Genomic DNA, 18,267 nt, shown 5'->3' with positions numbered 1-18,267 from the left:
AATAATAATAATAATAATTTATTTATACCCCACCCATCTGGCTGGGCCGCCCCAGCCACTCTGGGCGGCTTCCATAGAAAACAGAAATACAGTAAAATATCACACGTTAAAAACTTCCCTGAACAGGGCTGCCTTAAGATGTCTTCTGAATGTCAGGTAGTTGTTTATCGCTTTGACATCTGCTGGAAGGGCGTTCCACAGGGCGGGCGCCACTACCGAGAAGGCCCTCTGCCTGGTTCCCTGTAGCTTTGCTTCTCGCAATGAGGGAACCGCCAGAAGTCATGTAGCCTTGGTCCTTTCAAAGCTATGAGGATGGGTACATGAGGGCAACGATAGGTTCTTCTAGCAACAGCACCTTTTGCTTCATTAGAAGGTCACCTATGACAAAACTGGATGCATTTTATTTACATGAAATCAGTGGCAACAATGGCATTGTAGAGATCTGAATGGTGAACTTGCATCATTGTTACCCGACCCGTTGTCGCCATCGCAACCACAGAGCCACAGTAAACTTTGGACATGTCAGGGCTACCCACCAGCTTTCAATCACACTCTTTATTGTGTGATTTTCAGATAAGGGGAAAAATGAATTGCAGTAGAATGACATTTGTCTCCTTAATTTGTTGGCATTGCCAAGTAAAATAAATCATGCACTAATCTCTACCCTGACAATACGAGAATGTACTTCTATGGATGAAGGAATCAGTGTAGCTGGCATGTTTAATATAAAATATATCCTCCCGGAACTATCTGAGACCATGGTGCAAATTCCTAACATAAACATGACCTGGAAAGAACAGCTAACGTTTGCAGAAAAGATCAGAACACGAACCCTTGTATTTGCCATCAAGATCTAGTTATCAGTCTCCTCTGTTGGTGGAAACAAGACATCACACAGGCTGTGAAAAAAATGCCTGATATAAATTTATGCTTCAGCAATGGTAAAAGCTAAAGATGTGGTATTCACAAAAATTAAGGTGTTTTCTTCACTTCATTCTTGCATCACAAAACACAATAGTGCACTAGAAGGAAAAACAGTTCAAAGAATTTGGTGTCATGTTAGTCACTCACTAAGGAAGCCCTCTCTATAGACATTGGAATCAAAATATGCTTAACCCTCAAGTTTTCAATGGTTGGTTAGCTCACAGTTCCAACAAGACCCATCCTTGTCTCTTAGTGATCTGACCTTAGACTCCACTGGACCACAGGAACATTTGAGACACAATATTGTCTTGCTGAAATGGGATTTTGAAGCGGAGAGCTTAACTCTTGCAGAAGGCACAGATCAAAATTCCTTGACTTGTGACACCACACCTGCTCCAAGATCCCCTATTCTTCTTTTTAGCACTGTGCTAACTCACTTTCTCTGGGCTTTTGGGTAGTTAGGGACTCTGGACTCTTGCCTGAAATTACTAATAGTATGGGAGATTTGTGAGCCACAGCTCAAGCCAAAATTGAATACAAGGGGCATGGAACCCAAGTATCGGTGCTGACCCAAGGGTTACAAAAGAGGCTCCCCGCCCTTGCCACAATAGCTGGTTTATTGTAATATATTTCTGGAGAAACTTGCATGGCCATTTTGCTTCAAAAATTAAGATACATAGGATGAGCCAAAATAGAGCCACTTTTGTCAAAAGCCATTGTGCCCAAATTATGCTACTAGTATGTTTCTGATTACACATATATCAAAAATCCCATAGCAGCTTGCAGCCACCTTCTATTGCAACTTTCCCACAGGCAAATGATCTTGTCACAAGAACTCTAATGAAATATACCGTACGTGCACTTCACTCTGTTTTCTCAAAATCAAGTTCAGTTCCTGCCCCACCCCCCTGTTTCAGATCTGATTTGTTGAGATTACAAAAGCCAAAGTTGCTTGTAAATTATACAGATCGCTCGCCATCCCATTGTATTAAGTCACTGGAATGGATTGTGCTCTAAACAGGCCTTCGCAATAAGAATTGCTAGGCAGCCAGAAGAGATCATTTGGTATCCTCTTGTGTAGGGGTGAAACTGAAAATTATTACAATTTGTCTGCATTACCTCTCGCTATTTGGACTAAGATTACAGGTGGTTTTTTTCTGGGTTACAAATACAACCCCCTTCATTTTGGTATAGACTGATTCTCGTACTTGGGATATATTTTGGGAGAAGGGACCGGGGACTTTTGAGGGGGAGCAGGTGACAAAGACCCCTTGCCCAAAGGCTCTTCTTTTGGCTTCTGCAACTTTAGCTTGCTATTTGGGTCAGAAGTCTCTGTCTTCCTTTCTGTGGACTTTTGTGCCACCTTGTTTTGTCCTCCCAACTTTGGGCCACTGGGCTGAGTTTCCTGTTGGCTTAGATCCCGTTGGACTCTCTTCGTAGTCATCACCTCTGCAGTTGGGTCCTTTGCTTCCAACTTGGAAGGCATGTTGGAATCTTTCCATCTTCGAGCCCCAGACTTGGAATTATATTCATACCATTTGCCAGTGACTATGGAGAGGGGAAAATCAATAACGTAGCTATTCCACAACACAGATTAAGGGGTAAGAGTATATTTAGTTTATATTAACAGTGAAGCCAAAGAATCACAGTGACTGCCTGTTTGAGGAATACTCCTCTCAATCATTTTCACCTGGTGCCTTTGCTGCCATCTTTTTGGTGCCAGGTAAAGACTTACCTTTCCCCCAAGATCTTTGAATACATAGAGATGATGTTTTGTTACTGCTGTACTGGCAAAGCTTCCTATAGCTGTTATTAAGGGGTTTCAGTTTTTATTGTATAAATGTACTCAGTGTTTTAAACTGTGTTGTTTGTCACTTGGAGACCTTCAGGTAACAAGTAGTTAACATCTGTATGATGGTGATGATGAGATCACTGTCAGGGTTCAGCCATACCCAGACCTTAAACCACAGTACACAGGGGGGAAGCAGAGCACCCCAACAGATCTTCACACCGTTACAATGCAAGGAGCTGTCGGATCTGGACATCCTTGCCCAAAGACTAAAGACCATCACACCATCTGCCTGGGTTCCTGGCCAGCTCTCAGACCCTCATGACACATGGGTAGGCAAACTAAGGCCCGGGGCCAGATCCGGCCCAGTCGCCTTCCAAATCCGGCCCGTGGACGGTCTGGGAATCAGCATGTTTTTACATGAGTGGAATGTGTCCTTTTATTTAAAATGCATCTCTGGGTTATTTGTGGGGCATAGGAATTCGTTCTTTTTTTCAAAATATAGTCCGGCCCCCCACAAGGTTTGAGGGACTGTGGACCGGCCCCCTGCTGAAAAAGTTTGCTGACCCCTGCAGTTTGACATCTCCCCCAGGACCAGAGGAGATAGTGAGGCTGGCAGGAGCTGCATGCTGCCAAAAAGAGCTACTTGGGAGGACGGGAAATGGCACAGAATCACCTTCTCAGATCAGGGCCTGGCTCTTGCATAAGCTCCCTGCTTCATTGGTGAAGTAACATCTCTCATCCAAGCTCCAGCCTGCCTGACCTTGGGAAAAGGACAGCAAGGAGGCACATTGTCTCTCATCCTCATCAAGAAAGAAAGAAAGAAAGAAAGAGGAGCAATGCATATCCATATGTCTTCTGGAGAGATGTTACAGCTTGCATTGCACTGAATATATTCATGTACTTAGGTGCTTATTTTATTCTTGTTCTTATGCTTGGTTAAATGTTTTAAATTGCTTTGGGTCACTTATGTGAAAAAAGCAACAAAACCATCATCATGTACTTGTGCATTTGGGTGGCTCTGCTGCGGCTTTCCTTAGACAAGCAGAAGGTGAGTTTTGCACATGGAAAAGTTATTCCACACATGCAGTATTAACTGGTAGGCAAACCAATTATTCAATAGCAGCAAATATGTGTTATTACTGTAGTACACTTCCAAAGATTGCAGTTTGACTTTCCTATTTAAACTGTATGCCACTGATATTTGCCTTGGAAATGTCAGTGTTTCCTTGCAATTAAAGTTAAGCTCTTTCATGTCAAACTTATTTCTTCTTCTCATTTCCCCTCCCATTAGAAGTAGTGGTACCTGGGTCTTTTGCTTCACCATCAAAAACAGGGTTTATGTTGGTCATCTCCTAGCCAGAAAAAGAAATCAAGAAATCAGTGTCATTTATTATTTTTTAAATGGTGAGAAGAGCAGAAATATTGACCTATATAGAATGAAGCAGATTTCAGAGACCTATGAAAGGTAGGTTGCTGGGAATCTAATCGTTGTGCTAGGTAAATTGGTTGGTTAAAGAGAGAGATGCTGTTCTCAGGCTTTTCTGCACAAGGTTTTCCAAACAAATCTTATAGATTACCCATGCTTTATCCATATTTTATGGGAAATGTAACTTAGAATGCAAGAAATAGTACTTTTACAGGTTTCAAAACCTGATGACAAGATGATTTATTCATGGCTCATAAATGTATCTTAACCACCTATGTGCAAATTAGGGCAACTTTTTTCAAAGCACGTTACATTCTTGATTCACTTGTGAATGACAATAATGTGTGAAGCAGAGGTAAGCAATGTGGTACCTTCCATATGCTGTTGGCCAGCATGGTTGATGGTCAAGGATGACCATGTCTGGAGGATGCCATGTTGGCTATTCCTCATAAACAAAGCATTACAAGGAAACAGCAACTAGGGAGTGGCTGGGCTCATTACAGCAAGAAAAGCAGTGACTCAAATGCTTGTGTGCTTTGTATTTTGAATGTAGGTTCTGAACAGAAAGGAAAAGCTTCTATAACATTAGGATGGGAAGAAAGAAGAAAGGGAGAGTCTTATGCTAGCAACACTTCTTTTTATTTTCTGTTTGATAGCATACATACCCAAACCACTTCTTTCTTAGCTTTCTTCTTTTCTATTGGAAAAAAAAGGAAAATATGGTCTTGCTTATGCTAACTTTTAACAATACACCAGATTTAAACTAAACCTGTAATTATGGGCATAGTTTAAATTTTAAAAAACACACTAAATAAATAATATGCACCCCATTGAAAGCAATGTAGTGCAGATGGATGGATGAATTAGTGGTGGGTGGTTTCCACACTCAGATTGAATTCAAATGCACACCTGAATCCAGTTTGTGCCTCCAGTTACTGACCTAGCAAGTGATACATATGGGGAAGGAAGCAGGCACTGCAGCTTCAAACAAATGTGGTGGAGAGTACCAGCCTTGTTGGCTATAAACCATATAACAAAACCCTGCCCCGCTCTGCTAATATTTGAAACATTACATTCTGGTCTAGATTTTGATCTAACCTTGTTATTTGACCTCAACAGGACTTTAGAACATACAAAGAGTTATCTGAGAAAAACGCACACAATTTGAAAAAAAGGGGAAACGCATACCTGGTGGTTTCATCCTGTCGTAAAATAATAAATAAATAGATAAATGTTAATCTATTTGAGCAGTCATTTGGCAACACAATACACAAATGAGCATTTAATCCTATAATACATATCAAACACAATGGACAGTGGCGTAGCGTGGGTTGTCAGCACCCGGGGCAAGGCAAGTAATTTGCGCCCCCTAACCCATGGATTTGCGCCTCCTAACCCGTGGATTTGCGCCCCCTAACCCTAACCCCCAGGTGTTGCGCCCGGTGCGGCCGGCCCCCCCTGCACCCCCCACGCTACGCCACTGACAATGGAGACTCCAAATTTTGGGTGACGGGCATTTGCTCATGATCCAGGTTTAAGTGGCAGATATCATAACAATGCAATTTAGTACTGATGGCAGTGTGAATGAAGTCTGCCCCTAAACACAATATGCATGGCATAACATTTTAGTGCTTTTATGCTAGGGGAAGAAAGCAACATACCAGGGACTATGATGTTCTGTTAGGTGCTCCTCCTACTGAGGGTTCATTCCTGTTGTTATCTCATACCCACCCATCTTCCTCCAGTTGCCTTGCTGCAGACAGATAAGAGCAACTGGGTGTTCATATAATACAGTTATTAATTTCTGCTACTAAATTTTGTCTAATGTAATTCACGTGAATGGGAAAACGTTGCATGTTTTAAAAGTAATTTTACTTTGTCTTTCTTGAACAAAGGCTACTCTATTATATTCAGTATTAGTGTTTTGTGTTTTGCTTTCAGTTTTCTTTTGTGCAAAAAAAAAAAAGACAAGCTGCTGTAAAACATAGTCCATGTACCATGTGAGATTCTAGGTAAAGTGCGTATTTTACATTGAAACTTAAGTGTAGCGGAAACAATTGAGGGTATGTGATCTTGTTGACCTGCATGGATTCTTAGTGGAGGCAGTAATATATTAGTGTAGAAAGAAATGATACAAGGTGCATTGTTTCTGTCAATTACTTACAGTGGCTGTTTATCAGCTCTAGGTTTTGGAGCTCTAGGCTTTGGTGGGCAGTGAGCGCGGATGTATTTTGCCAGCCAAAAGGTGAGATACGCAAGAAGCCCAAGAAGGATCACGCTGCCAAGGGAAATGATGAATGGCACGTACCAAGCCAAGGCAGAATACACATTTTCTCTGCTAGTCAAAATGATAACACGAGGCTTGCAAAACAAAATTTAAAAATGTCAAAAGAAACACATTCATAATGGAAGGTTAGCCTTTCAGTAGTAACTATATACTGCAGGTACTTTTGAGACTGTTAGAGTGCAATTGTATGCATGTCTCTCTGTCCAGCTCAGTCAGTAGAGCATGAGACTCTTAAATCTCAGGACGGTGGGATTGAGCAAAAGATTCCTGAATTGCAGGGGGTTAGTTTCTATAAGTAAACCCCTTGGGTCAATGGGACTTATTCCCAAGCAAATGACTATAGGATTGCAGCCTTTGTGGATGTGTTTAGAAACTATGGTTTATTTTAGCTCAGCGATTGTCATAGATAGAGAGACTTCTAAAGAAGTGAGGGGGGAGCCTTTTGCAACCTGCGGGCCATATTGCTTTGTGAGCAACCTTCTGGGGGCCAGGGGCAAAAGTGGGCGGAGAAATATAATTTTTTCATTTTTACACCCACCCAAGCACACCCCTCCCCACCTCGGTTCCCTGAATTGAGGATAGAAAGAGACATTATCACAGTTCAAGGACACACCCCAGGCATGCAAAAATACTCAGAGCGGTGCGTGGCTAGGGTGGAGGCATGACTGAGGGAGAGTCCTGAGGGCCAGATTCAAACACACACACACACACACACACGGACAAAGGTTCCCAACCCGAATTCAAAATGGTAGCGTTAATGACACACTCCTAGTCAACAAATCGTTTCACTGGAAAACTACTTTGTGGAGAAGCTGTGAAGAGGTGGGCCCAGGATTTTCACATCCCCCCCTAGGGGAATCCAGAGGTTCCACTTATTAAGAGGCATATTTACTGATGCCTCTTAATGCCACACAGACAGGGACTTGCATTCTTCAGCATGCAAGAGCACTTACTGTTGTCGGGGCCTCTGTAGTTGGCTTTGGGATGACGTTGATGGTTAGAGTCACTGTGCCAGTTTCAATGCGGACTGTAGCTCTGTCTCCCACTGACAGTAGGTTATCGTCTGTTATGAAGACTTTCAGCCTGTAGTTCCAAATTTTATCCAAGCCACTTTCGAAGTCAAAAGGGGATGCAAGGATGAGCCGTGAGACATTGGAGCCAGCATATGGTGAGAAAGCGAAGTGGTTATTCACATTACCTAAAACAAAGCCAAGGTAAAATTGCAGATTAAAACGAGTAGCAAATTACAGGAAGGAAGCTTCTGATTTTGATTCTCTAGCATGGATGGATTTGTGACATTTCCAATTAACCTGGTGGTTACTGCATAGAAATCTCAATGCACAAGTTTTGCTCCCCATTGACTTACGTTGCTCTGTCCCTTACAGCTGATGTACGTTTCAGACAACCAAGTCATCATGCTAGTGGATTATAAAGCTCTGCCAGCTGCTATGCTGAGAAAATTTGTAATTTCTAGCTCAGCTGCAAGATCAGGAACTGTGGTTCTGAACCACCACCTTGATCCCTGTCCAAGGTGTCCTGACCTTCTCATCTGCACCTGGACCCAATGATTTCCATGTTGCCTGGGCCATTATCTTCCCTTGACTACAAACATCATCATGGACCAGAGCACATACTGATGATGGAACAGCATCCTCCACTGTACCTGAGAGCTATACCTGAGAGCAGCCGGCTAGTTTAGGGAGGCTGCATAGCCCACACAATTCTGTCCTCCAACCTCTTGCACTACTCCTTGCCCCACCCTCCAGCATCCACTGACCGAGGAAGTTGCTTCATTCTGCCTAAAGGTAGGACTGGCCCTGGGAACCAACGTCATATACAATCAAAAACACATGAAATGTTTGGTTGTAATACACACTTGATTCTATTAAAGACTGCTAGCAAACAATCACACAGGGAAATTCAAAAGTCCAAAAGTGAATTACCTGAATCAAAAGAATAACGGAATGATCTAGGACTTGAATCGCGATCCACACATGTAATATGGAATCCAGCAATGTTGCCAGAAGTTTGGTCTACTGGGATGTTCAGCAAATAGGAATTAGGACTGCAGATTGGTGGCTCATCATTTGCTTCAAGAACATTCACTGTTACCTAAAAGAAGGGAGCAAGGTGTGTGTATGAAACCACCTTTCCTGTAATTAAGCTGGGTTACTTTTTTATACTCACTGGCAAGAACTGATCCTCTCCCACCCACCTTTTAGGGATATTGCGTGGTATTCAACACTAGTCCTACTCAGAATAGACATGACTAACTTAGGCTCATTAATTTCAATGGGTCTAAAAGATGTCAAGAGAGGGTTTCTTTCATAATTGTTTATCCATTCCAATGAGCAAACCAGTGTCAACAAGGAGTGTCCCATTTCTGCAAACAGGAGCAGGTGGGATGGAGTCACAGGCCTACAAGGGAGATGGGGGAACCAGGGTCCAGGGCATTTGCTGAAATAGCAGGAGAGCTGCCGACAAAGAAAGGATACCAGCTCCAGCCAAGCAGAGGTTGATGAGGGGTTCTCCTTATGGGAAGCCTACTTTTCATGTGGGGTACTCAATCCTGCTAGCACTTAAGTCAGGTCTCATCCCTCAGCAGCAGACTTTAGTGAAGATGTCAGGCTGCCAAGTGACCACTCCATTCTTCAGCTGACCATTTCTCTTCAGGTTTGCTATGGTCTTTGTTTTTGGAGCTGCTGTGGCATAAGGGGAAGGCAGGCATGTGGCAAAGCGTATATGTTGGAGCCCTTGAGTGCAAGGATGGCGTGCCCTTTATAGAGGCTGCCTCAAAGTCCTTGCTAGGTGGAAGCAACTTCTTTTTCTAAGGAGGTCCCATTTGACTCAGGGTTCCGGAAGCTGTCGGGTCTGGATGAAGGATGGCTCTGAGTTTTGGAATGGAATAGTGGAAATTGAAACATGAAACTCATCCAGTTCAGAAAACCCCCCTGTCTCTGCACTCCTGGAATGCCTTGCAAGCCCTATTGTTTTTATTAGACACTTGGAAGAAAAGTGCACATATTAGAAGTAGACATATTGGCCTAAAAGCCAGCATCTTACTCACTGGCACAGTTGCAGACTCGCCATTGTTGTCAGAGGCCTGCACCGTGAGAATGGCACTCTGCCATGTTTCGTAGTCTAATCTAGCTATAATTGTCAAGTAGCCACCTGTAGGATCAATCCAGAAAATTTCTGAGAAGTTAGGGTTGCCTTTTCCAACTGAAATTGAATATGATATTCCGGTGGGTGGTACATCTTTGTCTGTAGCAATCACTTGTCCGATTCTGGAATAAACTGAAATGAAGCAACATTTGAAACGCACACATCTTGGAGGGAAATATATTTCCAATATTAAAGGCGAAGGACTTTGCAGATTGCCTCAGCAGTTTCCATAACTGCTTTTCTTATTGATGGTTTTCATTATTATTATAACTGCATTCTTAATATTCTGCTGTAAGCTGCCTAGGGAATGTTTGGTGATGGAAAGCTTTATAAATTTGACAGGTAAATAAATAAATCTTCAACTACGTTTTACTCAAAGTAGACCCACAGAAATTAGCAGACCTAACTTAGTCGTATTCGTTCATTTCAATGGGTCCCATTCAGAGTAAAACTTACCGTATTTTTCGCTCCATAGGACGCACTTTTTCCCTCCTAAAAAGTAAGGGGAAAAGTCTGTGCGTCTTATGGAGTGAATGTGTGTTCCCTGGAGCCAAATCGCTGTTGTCCTGTGCTGCTGGGCTGCTCTTTGGGGGTGGGGGGAGGAGCCACACTGCTCTGCCTACAGCCTCTGCTTTCCCCGGAAGCCCGGACAAGGTTTGTAAGGTTTGCAAGCAGAGGGAAGACTGTGCTGCTGGGGTGCTTTCTTGGGGGTGGGGAGCCACACTGCTCTGCCTACAGCCTTTGCTTTCCCCTGAAGTCCCGACAAGGTTTGTAAGCAGAGGGAAGGCTGTGTGATCCTGGGGTGGGGAGCAGCAAATTGCTGTCTCTCAGTGCCTCCTAATTCAACTGCAAAGGATTGCCTAACTGGATTCTGAGCTCCATTTGAAGTTTAAAAATAGTAAGTTTGGGGATTTCTTCAAGTAGCAGTTTTGCGGAAATAGTAATAAATACATGCAAAGCATCTCCACAAACCAGTAATAGTAATTTCAGCTAAAACTGAGCAGGTATATGGCTCAGGAACAGTTTAAACTGCACAGCTATAACCAGACATCCTGTGTGTGTGTGGACCATGTTCCTAGTAGCTAATCTTTACTGCTGAAAAGAGGCTCTGATATTCCACTCCAACTCTATAATTCATTATACAAATTCTTACAAGTACAGTCCACCTATACTAAACCAAAAACATTGTGTTCTCTTGTTATTGAATGGAAGCTATTTATCTGCCCTCTTTTCCTCCTCTGTTCTTTGCTCAGTCACTCCATTTTGAATCTTCCTTTCAAAACAACCATGCCTGTTTTGAGAAAACTGCAGAGATTTAGGAACTGGAGCACAATCATTTGATCTTTAGCTTCACAGTATTTTAATATTCTTTTGGAAGCCGCCCAGAGTGGCTGGGGAGGCCCAGCCAGATGGGCGGGGTATAAATTATTATTACTATTATTATTATTATTATTATTATTATTATTATTATTATTATTATTATTATCTTTTTGCTGTTCCTCCATACTCCAAGCATTTCTCATTTGCACAGCCCTGGTTTCTCTCCCTGACTATTAATGTTCTTGATTAATAACAGTAAAATGCTCAAATTTTAGTTTTTGTGACTGCTGCCAATACTGACTTCCCAGTGATAATGAAAACAGCTACATTATAATGGAATGTGTCCTTTTCCCATTCTCATCATTATATACCATGGCTCGCTTTAAAGCAGCAAAGTGGACAGGAGCCACACACTTTGCTGTTTTAAATAGTTTAGTACAAAATTTGAGTCAGATTTTTTTCTTGTTTTCCTGCTCTAAAAACTTGGTGCGTCTTTTGGTCAGGAGCGTCCTATGGAGCGAAAAATACGGTAGTTAAATACCACCCACTATTGTTTATTTATTTATATGCTAAATGCTAGGATTTTGATCAATTGGGATGTGAATTAAAGTACAAGCTGCAGAGCTGTGCCAGGCAGGGAATTCCTGGGCTGGCTTATACAAACCAACCTGGCTGAGCTATGGCTATCAAAAGAACAATAGAGGGCTATTAGCAATATAAGAGAACTCTCCTCACCACCACCACCCTGAGATGTGAACAGGTTGCCAAGGTGTGTTGGGAATAAGAAGCAGGAAGAAGAGCTGAGCTCCATCTTTGGAGGAGTCTGGCTGCAGAGATGCCTTGGGCTCCAGGGCTGCATAGCTGTGGGGTACAAACCCCTCTTGAAATGACCACGCAGTAAAATCTGGACTCCCTTCATGCAGACTGAAGGCATAAATAGGTGAATAAACCATTTTTCTTAAAGCCACAACACTCTCCACCATGCCTTCAATTCTCCAAAGCATCACAGATCCTGTCTGAGTGCCTGGGACCCTATGGGCTCTTGCCACTGCTTGGCAGAGAGAGGGGCAAGCACTTGACTGGTGTGTGTGTGTTTGTGTGTTTGTGTAATTTACTAACTAAAATGAATGAATGCAGCATTAAGCACAGCACGACTACTTGCTTGAAAGGATGAGTGGCTGATGGCCCCATACAATCGGACATTATTTTGGAGTATACTTACATTCTACAGCCTTGTACATTTCTGAAAGAAGTGTTGTTACTTACCTGCTGCTATTTCTGACACATTAAAAACATATGAAGCATCACTGAATACTGGCTTAAACTCGTTGACCGGTTGTATTTTGACATAAATGTAGATAATATCTGTAAATATAGCAATTAAGGGAGGGATGAAGGATTTAACAAATCCTGTTTTAAAGTTGCAAATCCTATTTTAAAGAGACCAGTTCTTTCAGAAGAAAAAATAAAAATTAAAAATTAAAATAATAAATAAGAAGAATAAAGGAGATACTTGCTAGCATAGTATGGGAAAGCAATATTCTGCACCTCAGTGGTCAGAGTATATTCTTCCTTCTGTGCCCCATCAGTTGCATTTTCAAGATCCACATTTCCTATCAGCTGGATAAAAATTGGGAGAATTTTATTTGCTGGTGGCTTATTGCGATTTTACTATCATATTGTGATTTTAGTGATAAGCTGCATTGGAAAGGTTTATTTTCTTACAGTGGTACCTCGGGATGCGAACGGGATCCGTTCCGGAGCCCTGTTCGCATCCTGAATGGAACGTAAGACGCGATGGGGCGTCTGCTCGTGTGTGGGTCGCGTTTTGCCGCTTCCGCGCATGCGTGTGACGTCATTCTGAGCGTCTGCGCATGCGCAAGCGGCGAAACCCGGAATAACGCGCTCCGTTACTTCCGGGTTGCCATGGAGCGCAACCCAAAAGCGCTCAACCTGAAGCACATTCAACCTGAGGTCTGACTGTAATCCAACGGAAAGGGGAGAGGGAGGACAATTCATGGCAGAAGGACCACTGCCTCCTAAGCCCTGCTGAATGTACACCAGACAAGGAAGTAGATGGGGAGCAACTGCCCCACTTTTTGTACTTGGTTATTCTTTTCAAAAATTGCTCCCTGGAACTGTTTTTAAAGGCCTCCCTGATCCACCCCAACATGTTCCTTTTCTTCCCTTGTCAGAACACAGGCAGTGGAGTCGTGGTGAGAAGTTTTCCACCATCAAAACAAGACGCCGCCCAGAGGTGAAGCTCCTTCTCCACCCGTGGTGCTTGGAGATGGAGATCTGTAGTACGGGAGGCCTCCTCAACTACCCTTCCCAGGAGCTTAGGATTGCTTCTTAAAGGTTAGTATTATTCAATTTCAGGAACACCAGTTACTCATGAAAGTTTGCCTCTATCGATCCTGAGCAACCTCCTCCCACCAGCTTAGGTTGTGACCCCTCCTGGACAGAAGTAGTGTGGCCCTGGTAACTTCAAAATTTGACTATTGCAATGTATATGGGACTAACCTTAAATACTTCCTGGAAACATCGGTCAGTGCAACATGCAGCTGGTTACTAACTGGGATTGACTATATGAATCATACTTGGCCAGGTCTCCCAACAGCTACACCAGCTGGCAGTCCATTTCCAGGCACAATTCAAAATACTAGCAATTGTAGTGGTACCCTGGTTTACGAACTTAATCCGTTCCGGAAGTCTGTTCTTAAACCAAAACCGTTCTTAAATGGAGGTGCGCTTTCCCTAATGAGGCCTCCCACCACTGGTGCCCTTCTACCGTTCAGATTCCACTCGTAGACCGAGGTAAAGTTCTCAAACATTATTTCCGGTTTTGTGGAGTTTGTAAACCAAACCGTTATTAAATCGGAGTGTTCTTAAACCAAGGTACCACTGTATCTAGAAAGCTCTTGGAACCTGGCTACCTTAAGGATCTTCTACTACACAAACCTGCCTAAACTTTGTGATCATCTTCAAACCCCTCTTCCATGTTCCCCGCCATCTGAAGTTAGTTGGGAAGCAAACAGAAAGAAGGCCTTTTCAGTTGTGGCACCCCTCCTTGGGGTGGCTCAACAAACCTCAACCTTGATGTTATTTTGGCACCAAGTGAAGACCTATTTGTTAACTAGGATGTTCCAGCATGTAGAATAAGGTGGATGTTGATTACAGTGGTATCCAGTTTTAATGCTGCTTCTAAGTGTTATCCGGTAGCAGTTTTATAGTTTCTATTATGTTATGTTATTGTATGCTGCCCACGATGGTGACAGCAGTCACAAAATTAAAAGACGCCTGCTCCTTGGGAGAAAGGTGATGGCAAACCTGGACAGCATCTTAAAAAGCAGAGACATCACCTTTCCGACAAAGGTCTGTATAGTTAAAGCCATGGTTTTCCCAGTAGTGATGTATGGAAGTGAGAGCTGGACCATCAAGAAGGCTGATCGCCGAAGAATTGATGCTTCTTGAGAGTCCCATGGACTGCAAGAAGATCAAACCTATCCATTCTTAAGGAAATCAGCCCTGAGTGCTCACTGGAAGGACAGATCCTGAAGCTGAGGCTCCAATACTTTGGCCACCTCATGAGAAGAGAAGACTCCCTGGAAAAGACCCTGATGTTGGGAAAAATTGAGGGCACAAGAAGAAGGGGATGACAGAGGACAAGATGGTTGGACAGTGTTCTCGAAGCTACAAACATGAGTCTGACCAAACTGCGGGAGGCAGTGGAAGACAGGAGTGCCTGGCGTGCTCTGGTCCATGGGGTCACAAAGAGTCGGACACGACTAAACAACTAAACATGCTGCCCACAAAGATTTTATTGAAGAGTAACACAGAAATTTTCCTCCACTAGCAGAGCTTTCTTTTGTGATTTAGATCTGTTTCCTGTAATTCATTTATGCAAAAAAACTGTAGCAAAAAAACCCATATGCATACTTCCTGTTTTGGAAGAACAACAATTCCAGTTGAGGAACTATTTCACATGACACGGTAAGCCAAACTATGTGTACTGGAACTGTACAATCATCAGGGTCCACCTGACTTACAGGTTTTCCTGTTTTAAAAAAGGCATTTGAGTACCTAGAAAGAGACTCTAGAAACTGTATTGTTGCTTTATTTTCTGTACAGTGTTCGGTTTTAGTGATGCCTATGTTAGTTATACTTTCATTTTAATTGCTGTGTTGATAATTCTATGCAGGTTGCTTTGAGAACCAGTAGTTCTAAATGCGTTTTTACTTTCTAGTATTTTAAGGTTGCCTCTGCTGTTCTGGCAATTGTTACTTCCATTACATATCTGTTGCCATTCATTTTGTGTGTGTTTTTTTAAAAAAATATTAGTTTCCTCTTTGTACAGAGCAATAAGCTCTGGGGGATCTAAATTTTCTTAATTTAGTAAATAAATATTTTGAGAATAAATCAATAATAAGCTGACCTTGATCCTTCCAGAACCAGGTGGATCCTGTGTGAACTTGCTACTTCCAACGCCAGACAATCCAGTGAAGTTAAACAGCTGGTTTTGTAACTCAGCATCATAATCACGACAGCAATCTTTCAAATCAAGAATTATTTCTCCAGGGCGGTCTGTTTCTTTTATCTCTCTCCTTTTAAAGAAAGGCACAAATAACAAATTAATATTGTACATGGGATAAAAAATCCATTATCCTTTGTTGTTTGTCAGCGAGTCCACTCTAGCCTTTGGCGGAGCGGCTGTGATGTCACAGAATGTCTATAAACATTCTGGTGGGGGAGGGGGGGAGCTTGGCTATTAAAAAAATGACAAAGCACAGCTTCTTTGGGAAAAGCAGAAAGTTGGTCTGATTATGAAAAATCTAAAATAGGTCCTGGGATGAAATATGAGCTGCTGGCATTTAGAAAGGAGCATTGTGGGGACTGGAAAACATAAGAGAAGATAGCCAAAAAGGCAGGAGAGCTCAAGAGGGCAAAATTTGCTAACAAGTTTTGACAATTTGCTAAGAAGTTTTGACAGTGACTTAGGACAAGATTTTTAAATATATACATATATAACAACTATCCTACTACATTTTCTTATAAGGATTTTATTTTGCCATTTTATTATTATTACTACTATTATTTATTGAATTTATATATTTCAGTGGATAGTGTTGCTAGTACTGGAGAGTGGCCTTTATTAAGAAAATAATTTAATCCTAATGTTTTGGTGGGGCTTGGTTTTTATTCTAGCAATAAATTACAATTACCACTACAACTTCATAACTTTTAGCACAAACTGTGCTAAAAAAGATTCAGGAGATATAATCCGTTCTGAAAACTTGCTCAAATGTTGTGGAATTTGATAAAAGCGCAAAAATACAAATACCTGTAATTATATTTGTCACATTCTGGTGGTTTGTCGTTAATATCTTCAATAGTTACAACAATTTCTGTTTCAGCATATTGTCCACCGCTAGGCCTATCGTCAACGCGAATGATCAATGTAATGTTGGGATGTTCTCGCAATGGGTCCGAGTCTCGGTCTATTCTTCTAGCCACCAGAAGCACACCAGTTACTGAGAAAAAAATATACTGTAAGCATCTCCAATTGCGTGCAGCACAAATATCTTCTGTGACTTAGGAATTTTATTTTGAAAGGGTGTTCCACATCCTACATACATTTGTTTCCAAACACCAATTCCCCCACTCTACTCTCTCACTCTAAATATAGAGTTATGCACTCCCAGTTTTTCTGATCTGTGAGACATTCTAGAATCAGCAGCACTTGCTTCAGTCGGTGGGAGAGATCAATAGAAACTAAATAGCAGCTTTTTCCCTTAAATTAATTGCATTTAGGGTTTCGGTGCAGGAGGTCAATGAACACAGGGAAGGGAGAGTTCCCTCCACCCCGTGGCTGTGATTATCTCCGTCCCCACACCGAAAAATACCCAATGAATGGCAAATTGACTTGGGGGGACAAAATTCTATTGCTTCCAATAGAAGGTTGGGATTTTTTTAATTTTAAAAAAAGAAGCCTAATTGCAGCAAAGGAGGAACAGGGCACTGACCATGTGAAGCCAAAAAACCACAGGGGTTTTTTTTTGTTATCTCCAAACTGTAGAGAAGCAAGTAGAACAAAATCATAGAGAGCTGGAGAGAGTTTCATGGGCCACCTAGCCCAAGCTACTACTCATGGTAGGAAAGCCAAAACCAGAGTTTCCTCAATTGTTGGCTGCCAGCCTTTGCCTGATGACCTCTAATCAGAGACAGCCCACCACCACCTCTCTAGGTAACAGGTTCCATTGCCAAACTCCTCTTTCTATTAAGACATTTCTGCCAAACCCTTACTGTCTCCTGTAGTGTAAGCCCATTAGATCTTTTCCTGCCCTTTGATGCAGCAGAGAGAGCGTGTCTTTGCCCCCTTCTATGCCAGCCTGTCAGGGAACTGCCATCAGCTCAGAGGTGAGAGGGGGAAGGGCAGCTGGATTACAGAGAGCCTCCAAAAATCATGGGAAGCAGCCCTGCCTCTAGTGGAGAAGAGCTGCAGGGCTCGGAGGGTGCAAGAAAGAGCCAAGAGCCTGAGCAAAGCAGGGAGGAGGGAGGTCCCCCTTTCCCCAAGCCTTCCCTGCGCAGTAGGCTTTCATGCAGAGAGGGGAGGCGTCGGCTGGGGGTCAAGAGACTACTCTGCTGGGGAAGGTTTAAGGACCGCCCACTCTCAGATTCTGCTAGTGAGTGAGCAAAACAAGGAATAGAGGCGTTCTGCATTGTAAATGTTTTGCACCAATAATAAAGCCTTTGAAAAGATCCGGAAAGGGACCTTGCCTGATCGCTCTCGAGCAACCACACTGATAGGCATAACACAGCCCTTCAGATATTTGAAAGGTGATATCATGACCCTCCTCTTGCCTTCTCTTCTCCGGGCCAAGCAAGCTCAGTTCCTTCAACATTTACTCAGTGAACTTGCTTTCCGTAGCCCACAATGTTTCTTGCCATTCTGTAATAATAATAGGGGTTGCTTGTGCGTAAGTTGCCGCCACTCCTGGCTATGTTGCCTTGTTAAACCTTTTCTGTCTGGACAGCCCTTCACTTCGTGGCTGTTTCAGTCGCTAGCAGAATCCGTCAGTGGGCGTTTCTTAAACCTTTTCCAGCATAAAAGCTGTTTGGCGCCAAGTCTCCTCCTACTCTCCCTGCGTGGAAGTCTTCTGCGCAGGGAGGGTGTGGGTAGCGGAGGACCCGTGCTCTCCCCGCTGGTCTCCGGCGAGGAGTCCTGCAGCCCTCTCGACGATTCCCCCATCTGCCCCCCTTTATCCCTGGTGTTACGCTGATTTCCTTCCCCAGCTGATGAGCTCTCCCTGCTGGGCCCTTCTCCAGCATCACTTGGGAGCCTTGCCTCCGCCT

General features: G+C 42.9%; 1 protein-coding gene across 1 annotated transcript in view; it reads right to left on the bottom strand.

Annotated features, from left to right (window-relative positions):
• Positions 1-1,534: 1,534 nt before the first annotated feature.
• Positions 1,535-18,267, bottom strand: part of CDHR3 (cadherin related family member 3) — a 29,671-nt gene continuing 12,938 nt past the window's right edge. The window contains exons 8-19 of the mRNA XM_082239572.1: positions 16,256-16,445; positions 15,350-15,518; positions 12,432-12,534; positions 12,181-12,279; positions 9,497-9,726; positions 8,373-8,541; positions 7,383-7,627; positions 6,307-6,503; positions 5,331-5,344; positions 4,808-4,839; positions 4,020-4,068; positions 1,535-2,472 (exon numbers count right to left, since the gene is read on the bottom strand). Coding sequence (XP_082095698.1) covers positions 2,105-2,472; positions 4,020-4,068; positions 4,808-4,839; positions 5,331-5,344; positions 6,307-6,503; positions 7,383-7,627; positions 8,373-8,541; positions 9,497-9,726; positions 12,181-12,279; positions 12,432-12,534; positions 15,350-15,518; positions 16,256-16,445 — 1,865 coding nt within the window. The 3' untranslated portion in view covers positions 1,535-2,104. The remainder of the gene's footprint in view (positions 2,473-4,019; positions 4,069-4,807; positions 4,840-5,330; positions 5,345-6,306; positions 6,504-7,382; positions 7,628-8,372; positions 8,542-9,496; positions 9,727-12,180; positions 12,280-12,431; positions 12,535-15,349; positions 15,519-16,255; positions 16,446-18,267) is intronic.

Source organism: Podarcis vaucheri (assembly GCF_965113315.1).
Source record: "Podarcis vaucheri genome assembly, chromosome: 10".
In the NCBI taxonomy this organism is placed as follows: domain Eukaryota; kingdom Metazoa; phylum Chordata; class Lepidosauria; order Squamata; family Lacertidae; genus Podarcis; species Podarcis vaucheri.
The sequence above is the reverse complement of the archived record's forward strand: the minus strand, read 5'-3'. Positions and strand labels throughout refer to the sequence as shown.